This window comes from Pholis gunnellus (assembly GCF_910591455.1).
Source record: "Pholis gunnellus genome assembly, chromosome: 10".
In the NCBI taxonomy this organism is placed as follows: domain Eukaryota; kingdom Metazoa; phylum Chordata; class Actinopteri; order Perciformes; family Pholidae; genus Pholis; species Pholis gunnellus.
In genome coordinates, this window is record NC_136537.1 from 9,922,574 (window position 1) to 9,941,906 (window position 19,333).

At 43.6% G+C, this 19,333-nt stretch overlaps 3 protein-coding genes across 5 annotated transcripts; 1 reads left to right on the plus strand and 2 right to left on the minus strand.

Annotated features, from left to right (window-relative positions):
- Positions 1-1,460: 1,460 nt before the first annotated feature.
- hbegfa (heparin-binding EGF-like growth factor a) lies at positions 1,461-4,973 on the minus strand. 2 transcript variants are annotated; one of them, XM_079167874.1, is made up of 6 exons: positions 4,695-4,973; positions 3,661-3,909; positions 3,366-3,564; positions 3,120-3,275; positions 2,860-2,946; positions 1,461-2,729 (listed from the first exon to the last, which is right to left on the minus strand). In XM_079167874.1, exons 1-5 carry the CDS (start codon positions 4,738-4,740, stop codon positions 2,874-2,876), a joined length of 723 nt encoding a protein of 240 aa, XP_079024000.1. In that variant the 5' UTR covers positions 4,741-4,973; the 3' UTR covers positions 1,461-2,729; positions 2,860-2,873. The 2 variants fall into 2 exon arrangements, with proteins under 2 accessions (XP_079024000.1, XP_079024001.1); XM_079167875.1 differs by lacking the exon at positions 2,860-2,946.
- A 1,570-nt stretch (positions 4,974-6,543) lies between these two features.
- On the plus strand, positions 6,544-12,292 carry rufy1 (RUN and FYVE domain containing 1; the record flags this gene model as incomplete). Its single annotated transcript, XM_079167361.1, has 17 exons — positions 6,544-6,874; positions 7,152-7,331; positions 7,416-7,533; positions 7,633-7,734; positions 7,867-7,990; positions 8,108-8,169; positions 8,286-8,421; positions 8,609-8,710; positions 8,808-8,924; positions 9,138-9,305; positions 9,415-9,512; positions 9,598-9,717; positions 10,455-10,584; positions 10,985-11,079; positions 11,169-11,217; positions 11,313-11,390; positions 11,478-12,292. 17 exons carry the CDS (start codon positions 6,544-6,546, stop codon positions 11,619-11,621), a joined length of 2,154 nt encoding a protein of 717 aa, XP_079023487.1. The 3' UTR covers positions 11,622-12,292.
- A 24-nt stretch (positions 12,293-12,316) lies between these two features.
- hnrnph1 (heterogeneous nuclear ribonucleoprotein H1) lies at positions 12,317-17,797 on the minus strand. 2 transcript variants are annotated; one of them, XM_079167362.1, is made up of 11 exons: positions 17,722-17,797; positions 16,767-16,857; positions 16,523-16,678; positions 16,295-16,438; positions 15,230-15,368; positions 14,237-14,466; positions 13,956-14,083; positions 13,703-13,838; positions 13,529-13,612; positions 13,298-13,390; positions 12,317-13,054 (listed from the first exon to the last, which is right to left on the minus strand). In XM_079167362.1, the coding sequence occupies exons 2-11, from the start codon at positions 16,846-16,848 to the stop codon at positions 12,957-12,959; spliced, it is 1,290 nt and encodes a 429-aa protein (XP_079023488.1). In that variant the 5' UTR covers positions 16,849-16,857; positions 17,722-17,797; the 3' UTR covers positions 12,317-12,956. The 2 variants fall into 2 exon arrangements, with proteins under 2 accessions (XP_079023488.1, XP_079023489.1); XM_079167363.1 differs by having other exon boundaries at positions 12,944-13,058.
- Positions 17,798-19,333: the final 1,536 nt, after the last annotated feature.

Genomic DNA, 19,333 nt, shown 5'->3' on the forward strand with positions numbered 1-19,333 from the left:
ATATTGACATATCTGAAATGCATTGAGTTTCTACTTAAAGTACAAGTTGAACACATGTGCATGGATTGCTTTTTTACTGAGAAAGTTAAATGCTGAACTGCTGTCTTTTAGTTGCTCAATAAGGAGTGCTGAGTCCTGAATCAGGTACCACACCCTTATGGTTCAGCTGAACATCTGTCTTTAACTATACCATCCCCCAGTGTGAACACATGAGTCCGTCAGTATTTTATTTATTCAGTATATATAGAAAGTATGGGAATCGAAGCCACAAACAGTGTTGAAAACGATCCCATAGCAAAGATGTAAGCGCTCTTGTTTTGCTGTGTACTTTTTGCTTCTAATAGTTGGTTAACCCCTGTAACCCACACAGACCCAGCACCAAAGCGTTACTCTACCACATACCCCCCCAACCCACACACCCACACACACACACACACACACACGTAGTGTCTGTGTAACAACATCCGTGTAGGAGGTGACTTCAAGGGGTGACTAACAAATAGCTGGGTCTAAGCCTGCCTTTGAGTCCAGCTGGGTCTTTTGACTTTCCTTACCCCCATTAAAGCTGCGTGCAGCATACATGACAGCATTGTTGCATCCTGCTAGAATTTGCCGTATGTGGTCTCTCTGAACTCTGCGGCATTCAGGGCTGGTTGAGGTCTCAGATGTAAGACTTGGTGGTGTGTCTTTGAACATGACATCTGTTGGCTGTGTGAGTAATGGTGCGTGGTGCTGTGGCACAACGTGTTGTGGCTGAACATCAGGTGTTCTCCGGCGTGTACGCCGCACATCTGTTCCCCCGGGGCTCAGTACGTACACACAGCGGCAAGTGAGTCCTGACCGCGCTCATTATGATTGATCTGTCAGTGAGTCTGATGACGCTGTTGACAACACATTAAACTGACAATGTCTTCTTTTACATTTGCTCCAAAGAGAACGGCCTCTGGGAAACATGGCAAACAATCATTGGTTTAACAGTACAATTGGAAAAGAAATAGTGATTAAACATTGGTATCCACATTTCATTACCTATCCAGATAACCATATTAAACTAGGAGGGTTTTCTGACGCCCTATCTACACAGCACTGACTAAAAATATTTGCCTTTTGAGCACTGGACATAAAAGCACTAATGGCCAGGATACAGGTGCTTCGGTTAAAAATGGTTGCTCACACGTCAGAGACAGGGGAAATACAAATATTGTGTTTACTTTAATTACAGCTCCTGAATGGGCCAAAAGATCACACCTGTGTTATCATTATCCGAAACCGGCCACTCTAAAATATCACATTAATGTGCGAACCAAAGACAGAAATAACCTCGACCTATAGCTTAACTGATCTGCCAGTACAACATGTGAAGTTCCTATTAATGCTGAGAGCACAGAGGTTTGATGTGGTGAAGTAAAAATTACACGAGTCTAAAAGTCTTTTTGAGTCATTTTTTTATTTCGCTCTGAAGAAAAAAAAAAAAAAAATCACATAAATAAAAATCACTTCAAAACTGCAGGACAGGATTTGAAAGGGTGGAACACTGTAATTCACATTTTATTTTCTCTTTTGCTCGACAGCTTTACATGGATCTGAAGGATTTACTCCCCTAATGGCGGTAAGACAACAGGACAACATATTTACACCAAATTCTTGCTACAGTGCATTTGATACTCGACTCGTTTTTAAACGCTTCGTAACAATACGAAATAGGCAGTTTTTTTGTTGTTGTTTTTAATCAATACACAGCCAGTGCAATGTATCGTAATGACAGGCATTGATCTGATAACAATGAGGCAGAAGACTCAGCCTTAATGCGGCATAAAGATCCCCAAACCTGCAAAGCAAATTTGGGAGTAAGAGCAGCCCCTACCCCATTACCACCGCCGATGTGCCTTTGAGCAAGGCCCAGTGCTGCCTAGTGGCTTACAGATCCAACTGGGCAGCTTCCAGGTGTGAATGTTTGTAATCGTGCGAGCAGGGCGTTGCTCTCAATGAAACGAGCATGAATAATTTAAATAACGATCATGTCTATTCAACAATCAATCCATTAATCACAGTGCTATTGATCATCTACTGAGCGCGGAATTTAAAGCCAGAAATCAGATAATTATGCATCAAATCCCTTTTCGTGAAATACTGAATCTCTCCATGAGCTTCAGCATTGTTTGCTTTTCTGTTTCATAAATAAATATCGTCCAATAACAAATATAAAAACAACTGTAACATCATTATTTTAAAAACGGTTGAAGGTGGTTAAAATCTCTATAAATACAGTTAGCTTAAATAAATAAATTAAAATTATAAATATACGGTTTACTGTACACAACAAAAAAAAGAAGAAGATGGACTTGTGCAGGAAAATACAAAATGCTTTAGTTAAAAATCTTGTTCAGTTCAGTCCAAAACGACCTCTTTTCACACAGTCAAGAAGCAGCACAGAGTCTAGACATGTTCCTTCTTCTTCTCCTCGTTCCTTCGTGCTCATCACCTACGGCTCGTCACATCTTCAGTCCATCCTCTGGGCCGTTAGTATTCCAGTTTTAGGTGGGCCGACTTCTTCTGAGGCCTTCAGGAATATGTTCACCTGCCCCACTTTTCATCTGAACGTCTAGCAGAGGGTCAAGGCAGACGACAACCCGTTCCCTTCTTCGTGTACGATCCTTTTCCCTCCAGGACCTTCCCTTCGCAGTTCACTTCTCTTTTTCTATTTTGAGGTAGAATTTCCACATCTTTGCCTGACATGAAAAAAAAAGACGGAGAGGCAATGAGTAAAAACTTATTTCGTTCAGCCGACAGAGAAGAAGAAAGAAACATGACGGTGTTTTGTCAGCGTATGTGTTTGTAGCCCTGCTCCTCACTACTCACCTCTCTTTGTCTCCTCAGTGGTTGGACGCTAACCCTAGTTTGACCTTCTCTTCATTCTCTACATCATACGCTCCCCGCTTGTGAAACCTGTAATCGACAAAAGAAAAGATGCTTGTTCAGACTATTTTCTGTGTCTATCTATGGCAAGTACCTGCTAAGTTACCAGAAAGGTCCTTTATCTGTCCGCGCGCGTGTGTGTGTGTGTGTACGGTTGTTAGTGTGTGTTTATTTGTGAGTGGATCTGTGTGTGTTTCCCTTACCTGAGCAACAACAAAAGGCCTATGATGGTGAGGCAGACGGACGACAGCACCACCGCCACCACGGCCAGAGCTGTGGTCCGGTTGTAGCCCTCCTGGGGCTTCTCCAAGGGCAACGTGAAGAACTGACACCTTTCCCCAGAGTAGCTTGTGTGGCACCTGCAGACAGGACGGAGAGCGAATCGGTTAATAATTCGGCGGATCCCGAGTGGTGGAGATGGCGTGCAGATAGATAAGAGAGATACTTACACACAGGACGGGGCGCGGATGTCCCGCAGGTACTGGCAGGTGCCGTGAATGCAGAAATCTTTGTACTTCCTCAGGCAAGGATTCCTCTTCTTGCCCTTCCCCTTCCCCCTCTTTCTTCCCTTTCCTCTCCTTCTCTGTCCTTCAGTGCTTTCTGTCACCAGGATGGGAGACGGATTTTTGGGTTTGCTTACCATGGCAACTAAAGCAAAAAAACAGAACAAAACAAAATTACATTTCATTATATTTGTTGAGGGGGCAAGTGGTGAGACATTTGAGAAATGGCAAACTCCCTTACTTCGTGGCAACTCCGCATAGTCTCCAGACAGGCCATCTTCATACTCGTCTTCATAATAATAATCCCCGTACTCCTCCTCATCGCCCTCCTGGCCATACTCCGCTGTTGTCGCACTCACGCTTCTGCTCTCCTCCTCCTCCTCCTCCACCCTCCTGTTTTTGTTTGTGTCCAAGTTGATCACAGCCGTGTGCCGCTGCCTGTCGCTTTCATACCTGTCAACTGCAGCGCCGCTGGCCGTTCTGGACACCACTGGAGGAAAGAATGTTGAAAATGTTTAAAATTGCATGTAAGTTTGGTTCGATACAGTCTGACAGAGTAGGCCTCCCCCAAAACACCTCAGAAACTCTTGCTCTAGGGGACGATCAGTGCAAACAGGTTAGTGTGCCAAGGTGGGAGGACCTCTGAGGACAAGTCGAAACATGTTGAGCACAAGGAAGCTCCAGGCAGGATTTTTGGCTTTCAGTGCAATCATGCTGATCCCTGTTAGGAAATGCACAGGCTGAGATACAGAGCATGGTCCTCAGGGGGCTGGCAGGTATTCACCCCCCCACCCCTCACCCCCTCTTTGCTCAGGAGCACTTAGGCAGAGTGGCAACTGGCCAAATGTGGGGCTTGAACTAGAAATATAGGTCCTTCCGGCAAAGGGACAGTTTCAATGTGTGGGCTTTGGAAGGGAGAAGTAGTGGGAGGGAGGGGGCAAATAGAAGTTGGCATATAGTCCCTGTGTCTCATATACACACACATGAAATGCATGGACAGACAGTTAGCTAATGTCAGGCAAGAATATGAGTTAAAAATAAATGTATCCAGTTACATAAAGCATGCTCTAAAATAGAGAGATGACCCCGTTAGCTCCCGAATAGCCTGGCATCTTGAAAAGCCTTAAAGGTTACGAAGTTTACAAGACATGTTAGAGCCCGGCTCACACCGATAGCCCAGAAGAGAGGTGGACACAGGCAGCTACTGTCCAACATTACAATGCCACTCAACACAGAAGGACGTCGTTATCTCACAGGAGCGCACGTGAAACTCACCCAAGGCGTGAACCAGTAGGAGCACCACACCGAAAATCCTCATCATGTCCAAAACTTGGGGAAAACAAATTCGATGTTGTATTCCTTCCACTTGTTCCGTTTTCTAAATATTCCCTCCTTCTCGCTTTTTTTTTTTCTCTCTCTCTCTCTCTTTCTCTCCCTTTCTCTCTCTCTCTCTCTCTCTCTCTCTCTCTCTCTCTCTCTCTCTCTCTCTTGGTGCGTTTGTGTGAATTAATTCCGCCTGTTTGAGTCCTCTTGAGCGTCCTGGATGTTTCAGCGTCAGAGGAGCGGAGTGAAGGAGCGCCCGGACTGAGGCACCGCGGTATTTATGGCCCTCCTCGCTTCACCACGCCTACAGAGGCTGAACAACGTGTAGTAGATACACAGACTGGACTAAGTGGCCACTCGTGTTTATAACGATAATACATTACTGCACTCGTTTATGGATTTTTAGGAGAATCACTTTGGTGTGGAGTACTGCAGTATAGGGCCACTTTAAATTTAAAAAAATACTCTGCTAGTCACTGTGGTAGGCATTATTATAATGTATTAATATTTAAGTAGAAGGGATTTAGCCTACTATTAAATGTACATCCTGTATAAGTTGAAGTTGATAGAAATGAATTATGATATGTCAATATGTTAGCCCCATCTTCTTCATTAAGCGTTCACCTGAAGCCTGGTCTTTCAAAACACTGACTCTCATTTCTATAAGCCGCAGTGTTTGTTGCCTGATCTAATCTTTAAGGATTTCAGATATTTTTAAGAGTTATGTTAGTATTTCGTGTTTGGCAATAAAATATATATCTTTCTCATCACTCTGCTGTCTTTTTAGATAGATGGATGAATAGATAGAGATATATAGATGGATAGATGGATAGATGGATAGATAGATAGATAGATGGATGGATGGATGGATGGATGGATGGATGGATGGATGGATGGATGGATGGATGGATAGATAGATGGATGGATGGATGGATGGATGGATAGATAGATAGATAGATGGATGTATATAGATAGAAAGTCACATCAAAAAAGGATAAATTGTGTAAAATATGCCCATATTTACTGAAATGTTTACTATTTATAACAATGCAATAATAATAATAATAATAATAACTTATATAATAATACAAATCATCCATTCGTACTCGTCCACTCAATTTTAAAGTCTTAACAGCTGCACGGTATAAACTGGACTGGGGAGTTTCTTTAGGCCTATGAATAATAAAATCACCTTGCAACAGGTTGAACAGGCGAATGACGCACAGCTTGTCTGCGCCGCCACGTGGTTAAACTAGGAACTACATCACACTTGGAAAGGACTACAAAAGGAACTCAATGGGACTTGTTTGGAGTTGTAAAAGGAGTGGCGAGAAGTCACTAATCGGTTCGCTCATTACGCTCATTATCTTGTCAGGAACTGCTGAGATCAAGAATAATGACGTGGTCTTCAGCAAAGGTTGTTTTCATAACATTTGCATTAGGACTTGTTGCTATAGCTGTAGTGTGAGCTTTGGAAAGTTTTAAAGGGTTAGGGGGTGAGCAAAGTGATAGCAAACATGAACAAACATTACTTTTCTTACTGTCACATGTCAGTGTGTCTTCCATAGGGAACGCCTATTCTGCTGGTTTTAGAGTGAATCAAGGTCCTCAGGATTGTTTGCTGAGAACAGTTTGTCTGCTGCGCACGCACCCCAGTCCAGTAGGTGGCGATGGTGCGCATATAAACTGACTTCCTAACCGCCAATAACTCAGACGAAGAAGAATAAAGTTCTCACTGCGCGCGTGATTGCTCTGCTCGGGTCACGTGAATACTCTGAGCGAGGGAGGGTGGGGGTCAAACATGGCCGACGAGGCAGGGGAGGTAAACACAGCTGTTGAGGATAGCGAAGCAAAACAGCAGCTAGATGAGCCCCAAGTTTCGGAGGCCGCGCCCGACGGCGAGTCCGACGACAGCGACGGGCAGGACCGCACAGAGAAGCCGGCTCCGGCTCCGGCGGCGGCAGAGAGCAGCTGGTCGGCTCCGATCCTGTCTCTGGCTCGGAAGGCCACGGAAACGATTAGCAGCGGGGTGAGCTACGCTGCCGCCCAGAGAAATCCCTCCCAGGGATCCGCTGCGAGCGCTCCGACGGAGTCCAATAATGATCTCCACAACACTTCAAAAACACTTCCAGGTAAGCCGTGACTATTGTTAACCTTTGACACTCTAATGCTCCCTATTTTACTTAGTTAAGTTACACAACGTTACAGCCAGAAAGTCCATCTCACTACTTCCTATTGGAAACTAACTGTCAGCTGTCAGCACACATGACTGCAAGAGCAAAGTCTTGATCTTAAGGTTTGATCCTCATGGACTCATGGACACAAGCGTGCACGACATCGTCCTCCAAGCCTGCATATGTATGACGGTTCTCATTCAATGCTGTTCCTTTGCCTTGCACCCTTTTACAGTTCTGCCCCCCAAAGACCCCATGGCAATAGAAAGATCCAACCTCCTCAGCATGATGAAGCTGAGCATCAAAGTATTGATTCAGTCCTCCCTGAGTCTGGGCAGGACGCTGGACTCGGAGTACCCTCCTCTGCAGCAGTTCTTCATCGTCCTGGAGCACTGCCTCAAACATGGGCTGAAAGGTGAGGCCATCAATGAGGCTGACCTCAGAGTCAACCAGCGAAACAAGCAGAAATGACTTTTACATTTTGTCTTTTTTTTTTCAGCCAAGAAATCCTTCATTGGTCAGAACAAGTCCATCTGGGGACCTCTGGAGCTGGTTGAGAAGTTGTGTCCGGAGTCTGTCAACATCGCCACAAGTGCCAGAGACCTGCCCGGCATTAAGTATGCTATTGAAAACCATTTCCCAGTGCACCTACAGCGTAAGATATACTTACGTTGGTTATTGGTGGGTTCATTTTCCTTTTTTAATTCCCTTTTCAGGACGGGCTTGGGCAGAGGAAGGGCGTGGCTGCATTTAGCGCTCATGCAGAAGACAGTAGCGGACTATATGAAAGCTCTGCTGGACCGCAAAGATCTCCTGAGGTTAGTAACCATGATAGGTTACGTGGGCTTAACATAGCTGCTTTTTTTATTTGAGAATAATTCATCAAACAGCTAATTCCCCCACAATTTAAATTATTATTTTTCCAATCTCCTCTGTCTGGCTCCTCCTAGTGAGTTTTATGACTCTGGAGCGTTGATGGTGGAGGACGAGGGATCGGTGATGGGGGGGCTCCTGGTGGGCCTTAACGTAATAGACGCTAACCTGTGTATAAAAGGGGAGGATCTGGATTCTCAGGTGAGTGGGTTAGGTTTTGCGGGCCTTCACGTCCCTGCTGTCACGTCGCATTTGTCTCTTTTGAGAGACAAATCATCGAGCGCACACAGTGATTACTTTCTCCCCCCCCCCGTTCAGGTGGGAGTCATTGACTTCTCCCTGTATCTGAAAGACACTGCCAACAGCGAGACACCAAAAGAGTGAGTGCCTGCTTTTCAGATTCACCTTCGCTGCTGTTTGTCATGTTTTGAACAGCTCATTGGGTCTGTTCCAATGCACGCTCCACCCCTAAAATGCTTTATTCTTTCCCTTTCAGTGATACCAAGATGACAGCCATATTGGATCAGAAGCACTACATTGAGGAGTTAAATCGTCACCTGAGTGGCACCGTCACTGACCTTCAGGCCAAGATGGACTCTATAGAGAAGACCAACAACAAACTTGTAGAGGAGGTCAGTCTCTCTCTCTCTCTCTCTCTCTGTCTGTCTGTCTGTCTGTCTGTCTGTCTGTCTGTCTGTCTGGCTGGCACATTTTAAGATGGCTTCAATCGTCTTAAAAGAAGCCATTCCCCTCTAATGTCAACACAGCCTCTTTGTACATGAGCCGTGCGTCACCTGACTGTTTTATGTTTTTGCTCAGCTGACAGCAGCGACGGACAGAATCAACTCTCTGCGGGAAGAACAGGAACAGCTCAGAAATGAGAATGAGACGATCTTGCAGTCCAGCCAGAAAAAGGAAGAGGTCAGAACGCAACTACGACGAGTAACGGCAACTAAATCACTCCTAACCTAGAAAAAAACAAACACTCAAACTGTATAATGTGTTGTTGTTTGTCCAGTCAGCCCTTCAGGACAGCCAGGTGGAGCTGGAGACGTACAAACAGACTCGACAGGGCCTGGATGAGATGTACAACGTGGTTTGGAAGCAGTATAAAGAGGAAAAGCGCATTCGCCAGGTCAGGTATCAACCGGCTATATAAAGCACTAGAATACGTCACGCATGTGGCAAATAACAATTAGTCTTCATGCATAGTTGGACAGAAGCCAGCAGTGTGGGTGGTGATGAGTCATATGGCCTCCTGTTAGCAGGAACTTAAGCCTCACTACTGTTTTTATTGCAGACTCTAGAACTGGATTGGACTCATGCCTTTTGTGTGTTTGCAATGCAGGAGCTGGAGCGTGAGTTGGAGCTCCAGGTGGGCCTGAAGCAGGAGATGGAGGTGGCCATGAGGCTGCTGGAGAAGGACACGCATGAGAAACAGGACACGCTGGCAGCCCTGCGGCTCCAGCTCGACCAAGTCAAGACTCTTAACCTGCAAATGTTCCACAAAGCTCAGGTACACACACACACACACATGAATGCACCCTTATTTTCCTTTCTCTTGCATGGCCACTCAGACAGAACGCGCATTAATACAAAAACCCCCCTGTGGCTCTTTTTTTAAGGATTCGCAACGACTGGCAGAAAAAAAGCAGACGGAGGCGGTGCAGCTGGAGCAGAAGATGGACGAAATGGAGAGAGCCATGGTGGAACTGGAGCAGAGGTGTGTATTGTGCATGTGTCTGTTTTCACCATGATGTTCCTTTTTGAAGTAATATTCTTCTCCCTGGCTATTTTGTGCCTCACAGACTACAGAACTCTGAGCAAGGGCGCAAACAAAGTGACCAGTCAGACAAAGACATGAGGGTGGAGCTGGAAGGAAAAGTGGACGCTTTGCAGAGACAACTGACTGACCTGGACACTCAAAGGTTAAGACAGAAAGCGTTACGCAGAAGCACAACACGACTTTAAATATGTACTGCACTCGGAATAAAAGGCCAAATTGAGACACAGAAACACCAGTCTATAAAAGTTCTGCTCATGAGATTTAGAGCACTGCACTAGTTTGGCTAACGTGAGTTAATGCCAGACTGAGGAGCAGTTAAGTAATGAACGCGTCTAAGCTCACACTTCCTTTTAATATATATATATATATATATATATATATATATATATATATATATATATATATATATACACACACACCCTACACGCTTTATTCTATCGTTACAATTTTTCATGACTTTGAATTTGTTACTAATGTGACTTTATATCATTGTTTTCTGTTTAAATTAGTGCTTTTTAAATAATATTTTTAAATACCAATATCTTGTCAGTCAAAAGCAACCAAATAGCAGCCTATGCAGCTTTACTAGATGAGGAAGAATAGATAGGTACAATGTTACTAGTTTAAAGTAGCACTCTGTAGCACTCTGTCATCACTTTGAAGGGGACAGATGCAGCAGACAGATCTCCTCAGAAGCTCTATTTTTATTTTGCACAAAATGCAAATGACCTGTAATCTCTCCTAAATTAACAGTAATCCGTCTTATTTTTCCTCATCTGACATTAACTACATAAGTAATGTTTTGAGAAGAAACAAGTTGCTATGATGGTTGTTGTTAAATTGTCTTTAAGAATGGCCGTGTCTCTCCTCTGTCCTCAGGCTGGGTTTGGAGAATGAGCTGCGCACTGAGAGGGAACAGAGACAAAGCCTGCAGAAAGCTCTCCAGCAGGAGCAGGACAACAGCACCGAGCTCCGCACACAGCTGCAACAACTCCAGGGCCTTCACGCGGTCAGTGTCTCACTCACTCACCCACTGTGTGAGAGGATTATACGTAGTGTCTAAATCCCCTATGCAGAAGTCTTCATGCATTTGTGCGGTACAATTTAGATTTTCCAGGAACTGAGAAGACTAGTTTGTATAACTTCCACACACAGGCACAAAACAACCCCTTGACAAAAGGGCTTCTTTGCATTAGATGCTGCAGATCAAGAGTGGTTTGTTTGAATATGCCATACATAATATATCAATATTTGCTACGTAATTGCAGTAGTTCAACTGGTTCAACAGACTCAGCAAAACATTATTAATCCTATTTAGGTCTTTCTAAAGTGACTTTGAGCAAAGACTTGCTAATCCTGCGCAGTCTTGTGATGGTCTGGTTCTTGTTTGTTGTGAACCGGCGGTGCAGGAGCTGCAGGATTTGAAGCACGAGAAGCGGCAGCTGCAGCAGACGTGTGGGCAGCAGGAGCAGGCTCTGCAGGAGATGGGCCAGCACCTCAGCCAGTCAGTACTTCTCCTTTTTTAAAATCGCTTCTTTGTTAAAGCGTGTACCATTTCATGAGGTTTATGTGTTGCTTTCATCCCTGTCAAAGGTCTAAACTCAAGATGGAGGACTTCAAGGAGGTCAACAAAGCTCTGAAGGTACAATGAAGAACGGTGTATTTGTACAATTGATGCTGTAAAATGTATTAAAGATCCTGACATGTCCTCTCTTGTATGTTCGTTGCCTACATCAGGGCCACGCCTGGCTTAAGGACGATGAAGCCACTCAATGCAAGCACTGCGAGAAGGAGTTCTCCATCGCACGCAGAAAGGTAGCCTCTTCTTTTTTTTCATATTAGTTGTACTTCTATAATATTCATCTTCACAGCAAACGTCAATGAGGTGTTTGTGTGTTGCAGCACCACTGTAGGAACTGTGGAGACATCTACTGCAACACCTGCTCCAGCAACGAGCTGGCCTTACCGTCCTACCCCCGGCCTGTGCGGGTGTGCGACGTGTGCCACGCCCTCCTGCTGCAGAGAAGCTCCTCCAAAGCTTCCTGACAGAACACCCACGAGAGCGTTCTAACACTGCACATACTCACCCACTATGGTTTTTATTAAGTACTTGTGTCAGAAGAATGTCATCAAATCTTATGGAAATGTGATTTGGTGTTCCATTTCCACTGTTGCCTGAAATTCAGGAGCATTAGTCCATCTGTATTACATAAGGGGGGGGAGGGAGAGACACCTTTTAACACTCATGGGATGTGCTGATAGTTTATGGATACTATGTGAAGGAGGCTCGAGTTCGCTTAAAGAATGAAATGTAGGGTATTTATGTGATTCATGTTTCTTTGGGCTGAAATAATTTGGTACTTGCTAAACTGACCATTTAAAGTGTAGTTTTTCTAATTCAAACCATGATTTTAGATTACTCTGAGGTCCCAGCAAAGACACTGTTGGTTACTGAGGATGATTGTGATCCTGTACGATGTACTTCACTTTATTATTCATACTTATGCATCTACCCCGTTTTTACAGCTATGGCCCCACTGCTGCATTCATGCAAACTCATTGTATAAATGACTGTAGAATGTTAAATCTATTTTAGAATGTATTCTTACCACAGGGTTTTGTGTCGTGTCAACCGCTACAAAGCCTTTTTCTGAATTCATTTGGAGATGGTGACCAAACGTTTTGTATCTAGGAATTTGATAAATGAATAAAGCCTCTTTTTTTTGCAATGCGTGTTTCAATTAGATATTCCAGACTAGTTTATTCACTTTGTGCACAGGAAATACAAATAGCATTTGAAGCAGTAGAAACCTTCATGTCAGCAGATTTTAAATTCAGTCGCCCTCGACATAGTCCTCATCCAGAAAAGAATAATCACACCTTAAGAAAACATCATGCTCTGACCATGTGAAGTCTCAAATCTCAATTCTGATTAACATTTTAACTGGAAATTAAAAAGTCTTAACACTATGTAGAGGTGAAACAAGGTCTAAACATCAGAAGATACCAGACGCTCCGATTTGTTTTGTTCATGCACTCAGACATTGAAACTAGTGTTAACGCCACCAGCACAGGATGAGTTAACCTCTGGGACAGACAGCTTTATGGAGAACAATAACACAAAAACAGCACACTTCCTTGTAATGAACATTTAAATCTGTGAGCAAAGGGGAAGACAAACAGCGCTTCTCTGACACTTAGTGACACCGGATGATCTAACTTCTCTCTGAAGATCATCCACTTAAAAAAAATACAAACCCTACCCCCTCAATGTTTTCATCACCTGACCCTACCCTATGTTTACTAGGTGAGACTTGCGTTTCCAGTCCTTCCAGCAAAATGCTGAGTTTAAAAAAAACATCAAATTAAGGAAAACTAAATCTACATTCCCCATCCCCCGCTCAGTCCATTCATAGAGCCTCTGCTTCCTCCTCCACCGCCGCCGCCGTAGTAACTGCTTCCCATTCCGCCCTGGTTACCTAACAAGAGAGAGAATACAAACTATAGGACCGAGGAGTTCCTCAAGGAGTCGTACACAGAAACACCATGCATGTCTGTCATTTCATGCAATAACAAATCTACGGCCAACGTTTTGTTCTCAGGGTTCGCTGTGGTGCATAGTAATACTTGAGAGTGCATTAAATAAGTGGTATTAGAGCAGGAAAGGTTGAACTTTGGTGTGGATGTAGAAAAAACCCTATTATAACAGAGCTGACACTCACTGTAGTCACTGTAGCCGCCCATATTGCCCTGGCTGCTGTATCCACCAGAGTACCCTGAGCTCAGCTGGCCGCCGCTGTAAGACGACTGGTTCCCTGTAGAGAGGGCGGACCACATCCGGTTCAGGAGGACTTACAGAATCCTAACTATTACATAGACGCTGAACTATTTTGTGCATGCATTCCACCCCCCCCAAACAAACTAGTCTCACAACCTCCACGACTGAAACTCACCCATGCCACCCATCATCTGGCTGCTGTAGGCTCCGTTACTTCCGCCTGCTGTTGAGTTCAAGAACAGCTCCACGTAGCGGTGCTCTGCGGGGGCAGGGAGAGAAACCATTAACCACCATTATGAAAGCTCATACGCAGGGTGGGTGTGGTTAAAACCACGAACTTCAAACTCACGCATGTTAGCTTTGTCTTTGGACATGGCGGCCACGGCGTCTTCGTGTGTCGCAAACTCTACATCTGCCTCCCCGGTTACCCTGCCGTCTGGGCCGATCTCAATATGGACCCGCACCGGATTCAATGGCGAGAAGAACTAAGACACACAAACATGGACACATTAGTGTAAGATATGAGCTGAACATCTGCAATATGCACAGAGGGAGGACAATTTCAGCAATCCAGTAGTTATGCAGATGTTCCTCTGGCTTACATTGTAGATGTCTGTCTCTGTGGCTCTGTAGGGCAGGCCCCTCATGTGGACACAGTGGCCTGTTGTGCTCTGGAAGGAAGAGCCGCCGCCACCGCCGCCGCCATCACCATATCGTCCATCCGATACACCTAAACATTTGTAATCTAGATTAAAAGACATATGAGGAATCTACATTTTAATCTTATTAACTATATTGCGCAGTGTTAGCATGAAGGGACATAGGGCGAGTGATTTTCTGAAACAATTGCAAACTGTTACTAAATCAGATTTCAGACACCCACCTCCTCCTCCCCCTCCTCCACCACCACCTCCTCCTCCTCCGCCTCCTCCTCCTCCCCCGTAGCCTCCGCGACGCATCCTGTCGTAGGATCCCCCTCGGCCCATCATGTTGTAGCCGCGACCACCCGAGGGCCGGTCGTAGGGGCCGGGTCTCTGCATGCCCATGGGCTTCCGCTGGGGTTCGTAATGGGTCCGCACCTCAGCACGGCTACTCTTGAAGATCTCAATGTACCTGAGAGCATAGAGATACCACAATGAGGACACGGGGAATGAACCAGCCCAGGCAAGGCTGCATTTGCTCAACACTGATGCAACTGGGCTATGCAGATGCTGTCATGGTGTAGTCCATAGGTAGTAATATCTTTGAGTGCCTGATGCTAGTTGTTAAAACAGTAAATAAAAAAAAGAACCACTTATTAACTGAGTAGCAAAAATTAAGCTGTCCAGATTGAAGAGGGCCTTATTGACTTTTACACTTTTCTTATAGTTACCTGAAGTTAAGTTACATAACTGATTCAATAAAGCGTCCTGTGTCCTTGCCATGACAGCGATGGTCCTGGTTTGGAGGGACAGAGAGGGCTCCAGCCCTTCTGCACAACTCACTCTAAGCGTTACCTGTGACAGTGGGCTCCAGATCCATGTGTACAGTGGCCCTCTGATTTTACCACCAGGGAGACTCCTTACCAGTTATCAACCTGGACTGATGTTTAGTGCTGAGACACCATTTGTTCTCAAAATGAAGCATGTACTCTAGTTAGCGACTCGTGTCGTACTTGTGAATGGTGCCCAAGCACTAATCTTCCCATTGAACATTGTGAATGTGTGCCGTATTTCAGTCTAACATTGCAATTTGTGTATGCGTTTGTGGTTAACATTACAAATATGCTTGAATTAGCTAAAATGAATGTAGTGTCCGATTTGCATTTGGTTCAGATGTTGAGGGTGCACACCATAAGAAAAGCAACGTATCCAGCCAACCAACCAACCATCCCCACCTGTGCCCTATTCTCTCCTTGTGTTTCTTTAGAGCCTTTTCAGCTATATCCTGTGAAGCAAACTGCACGAAGGCCTCCCCCGTACTCCTCCCCTGGATGTCCACCGGCAATGTTATCCCATTTGGCACGATTTCCAACCCTTCAACCCAAGGACAGATAACCCCAGCAGGGGACATATTAAATCACATGCCCAATCACAGAGAGAACTTTCTCTAAAGAGAGAGAGAGAGATAGAAAACTTATGGAAAACTCTATACATCATCACACATACCAGTTCAGTTTTTAACCAGTGACTGGCTATTTAAACGACTTATATTTACTGTATTTTGGGGATAAAAAAAGAAAGAAATGAGAGGATAGAGGAAGAATATGGAAAGGGGCACTATGTCGGGCTAGTACTGGTGTGTTGATGGAGAGAGCGAAAGATCCTGGTGGGTGACATGAGTTAAAATTACTAACGGCTCAGCGGGAACTAATCTAAAACTTGCTGAACAGTGTGTATAAGAATGATGCATTCAAAAAGACAAGGGTGTGAGTAAATGGGAGAGAGGGGGGGGACGACACAATGATACTGCGGTAAGAGACCGTCTACTCAGTGATGAGTTGGACCCATTCCATCATTAGTAAATCACAGACAATTTAAACATGTAATTATGCCGCCTTACAACATCTGACCCAATGGAAGAGAAAAAAAGTGATTAAAGTGGGCTTATGATTGATCTGATGAGCAAAGATGGGAAAGGGTGTTTGCATAACAGAACTCTGCCCCTGAGCTTAACTTTAAATAATTCCTCCATTTAAATTCTAACTAGCTTCCTTTTCTGGCGTCATTTCCTCACTGATCACAAATTCAAAAACATGAATTTTGCTATTCTATAGTGTAATAATATACATTAGTTATAATCATTTTCCAATTGCATCTTGACTTCTTTGTAAAATCAAGAATTGGTAAGTGTCCATAGCAGAAAGGAAACAAGAAAAGGAAGATGGAGGAAAGAAATAAAAGGAAACCAACTCTACATTAAGGAAGTTTTACAACTAACCGCTGAGCTAGGTTTTTTTTACCTGAGAAAAACTGTACTATCTCCTCCTTGCTGCAGCCAAAAGGAAGGCCTCGGAGCCGGACGAGCCCATCTCCTGCCGTTTCTGGACAGTTTGGACCGGTGTGCTTCATGACCCAGTCCATCTCGACATTGTTGGATTTAAAAACTGTATCACAGGAGGTACAACAGTCAGCCATCACAGCACAAAGTTTAGACAATTTAGTCATCATCTGTAAGCAGTTTCACACACCCTCGACATATCTGTGACCCATAGTTTCTCGGTCCTTCTTCACTGCAATCTTCAGATCTTCCTCTGACTCCATTTCGACGAATGCCTCTCCGCTGGGACGCCCCTCTCTTGTGTAGGTGAAGTGGATGCCGCCTCCATTGGTGATGACTTTGCACTCTGCATATGTAACGTACATTATCAAATCAATTGTAAATGCTTTAATTACAGAAATACTTTGTTATAAAAAAACTATATAAATACCTACCAGAGAAAAACCTCTGGACTTCATCCACTGAGCAGGACCAGGGGAGCCCCCTGATGCGTATTACATATCCCTCATCAGCCATGTCACAATCCTTAAAGAAAAATTAAGTAATACAATATCACTACAAGTATTAGACATTAGCACATACTACTAGATATGTCATATATTTACACTAGAACTACGAAACGTTTACATCTTTCAAACACTACTTTAATCAATTACATCTTTCAAACACTACTTTAATCAAATGTACCTTCTAAAACGTACCAAAAGAATAAATCAATAGACACGTCGTCTTTGATGTGAGTCGCATGGGCCTCGGTAACGTTAAACGTGCTTTAGCATTAGTTAGCAGCGCCATCTACAGACAGTTTGATACTGCTAGCAAGTATATAGTAGCCTACATACAAAGTCTATCATGGGGCATTACCGTGCAACAAAGAATGTTGTAGTGTACGAATATAAATCGCAATCAATTGTCAAAATTGCTTTGTTTTTCAACACTTTCCCGTTAAAAAAGACGACCACTACATAAAAAGCGCGAACGCGGAGTGGTTAGCGCGACCAGCTAACTTTAGCGACATAATGTGTAGCTACGTTACTTTCTTCCGCTAACATTTCTGGTGTTGAAGCGTTACTATACATTTGTAAGAGTTCGCAGAAGCCACATTGTGAATCTGTAATTCGTATTTCATTCATTTTCGACAGGATGCGCGTGGCCCACAGCACGCTCACCACCGCACCCAGACACAAGAACAAAAGCGGCCCTTTCACCCGGCGCCATGTTATTAGCGTTAACAGTGAGCTAGCTCTCGCGCTAGCATTAGCTAACTAACGGTATAATAAAATAATATAATATACACACCGGTAGCTATGTTGTGCTATTAGAGCATGCGAAGTTGACGTTGTATTCAGGTAAGGCAATTATAACGATATATACCTAAAATCAATGTACCTGATACAAACGTAGATACCACACGCCGGAGTATGTATGACCAGCCTGCGTGATGTAGCTGAAACCTTGCGCTGGGTTGCCAGACCTCTGGAAGTAACCCCCTTTCAGAGACTACAAAATGCCTGACTTAACTAAGCATCGCCTCTGTTACAAAATGCAACACAATCACGTTATTCAACATCATCACACATTTCGAATATTACTATTACCAATATTAGTATATTGCTGTGTTTTGAATTGTATCACATTCCAATGATCTCAAGTTTGCTAAATATGCTGTTATGTGTTCAAATATGGTTAAAATACATAGACTGTATATAAGAAGGTTAAAATTTACAGAAAATGTGGGATTTTGTACAGACCTGGCAACCGGCTGAATAACCAATCGCCCTCCGATTTGCTTGCGTCCACGCCCAAAAATGATGACGTCGCCGCCCGAGGCCCTGGCTGGCCGGGTGCATCTGCTGGCCAGGCCTTCAGTATAAATTATTCTGACTACAGTGGTCTCTAACTTGTAATACCTTTAACATTATTTTAAGGTAGAATATGCGTGCTTCATAGGTTACGTTTCACAACAAAGGCAAATGGAGCTCAGTCAACTATAAATGCAACAGTAACTTAGTTAGCATAAGCTTGTTTAGCCTTGGGTGTTGGTTTTGGTGAGAAATCTGACTGAACGATCATCAGTTTAAAGGAGTTATGAACGAGCAACTCTCACATCCTTAAACAACCAGCTAATCAAAGATGTTGGCTTGTGTGGTGGCAGCCAAAAAGTAATAAAAGTAAACCACACATAGGTCACTTGTTGAAATCAGTGGATCATCTGAAAGGTTTGATGCAGGAGAAGTTTCCCTTCCTTCAGCAACTTCAGAAGTGCCCTTTAGCAAGGCATGTTGCCTCCTCCTGCTTTAGAGAAGCTGTTTAGTGGCCAGTGGCAGGACACTATAATAATAACTACCTCCAGAAATTACTTTGTGTCGGCCTTTCTCAGAAAGCAACACATTGAAAGTTAAATAAATGAAATGTACTAAAGTAAAGTAATTCAATATATTTTTGAAGTAATGGTACTTGTCTTGAGGGGTTTTATTTATTTTTGTATATATTCTAAATACACATCATTGGGAAATGTAGCACTTTCTACTCTTACTTTACTTTACAATAAGTGATCAAATATGATGCATGAGTTTTTTGAGCATTAACATGTAAACATGTTTTTGCAGAAATACAAAATACAAGTATGAACATGGAAATGAGCATAATATGTGTCCTTTAAAATACTACTTGACCATTATTAATGCATCATTATTGTCCCATCCTACAGTGCCTTTACTTTTGATTCTGAGGTACATTTTACGTAATAATGTTTACTTTTAGATAAGCAAACTTTCAAGTTCAGGAGCTGTTATGTTTATGGTGCAATATTGCTGCTTATTAAGAATCCAGATAGATCTTCCAGAACTGGTTCATGAATTTGAAACGCACAATGTTAAAAATAACTTTATTAAGATAATCAAACAGTGTCAATGTAACAGTTTACTTCATGTTATATTGCAAAAAGCAGAATTTGTGTTCTCTTGTATTTTTAGTCTCATGGAATTCAATGACACATTCA

What these genes read in the sequence shown, in the direction of transcription:
- hbegfa (XM_079167874.1), bottom strand. Translation starts at nt 4,740, where the DNA reads ATGATGAGGATTTTCGGTGTGGTGCTCCTACTGGTTCACGCCTTGG. An exon ending in CCTACTGGTTCACGCCTTGG is followed by an intron (nt 3,910 to 4,694) that starts GTGAGTTTCACG and finishes TCTTTCCTCCAG; the next exon opens with TGGTGTCCAGAACGGCCAGC. An exon ending in GGCCTTTTGTTGTTGCTCAG is followed by an intron (nt 2,947 to 3,119) that starts GTAAGGGAAACA and finishes TGTCGATTACAG; the next exon opens with GTTTCACAAGCGGGGAGCGT.
- hnrnph1 (XM_079167362.1), bottom strand. Translation starts at nt 16,848, where the DNA reads ATGGCTGATGAGGGATATGTAATACGCATCAGGGGGCTCCCCTGGTCC. An exon ending in AAGGAGAGAATAGGGCACAG is followed by an intron (nt 14,467 to 15,229) that starts GTGGGGATGGTT and finishes CTATGCTCTCAG; the next exon opens with GTACATTGAGATCTTCAAGA. An exon ending in TGGAGGAGGGGGAGGAGGAG is followed by an intron (nt 14,084 to 14,236) that starts GTGGGTGTCTGA and finishes ACAAATGTTTAG; the next exon opens with GTGTATCGGATGGACGATAT.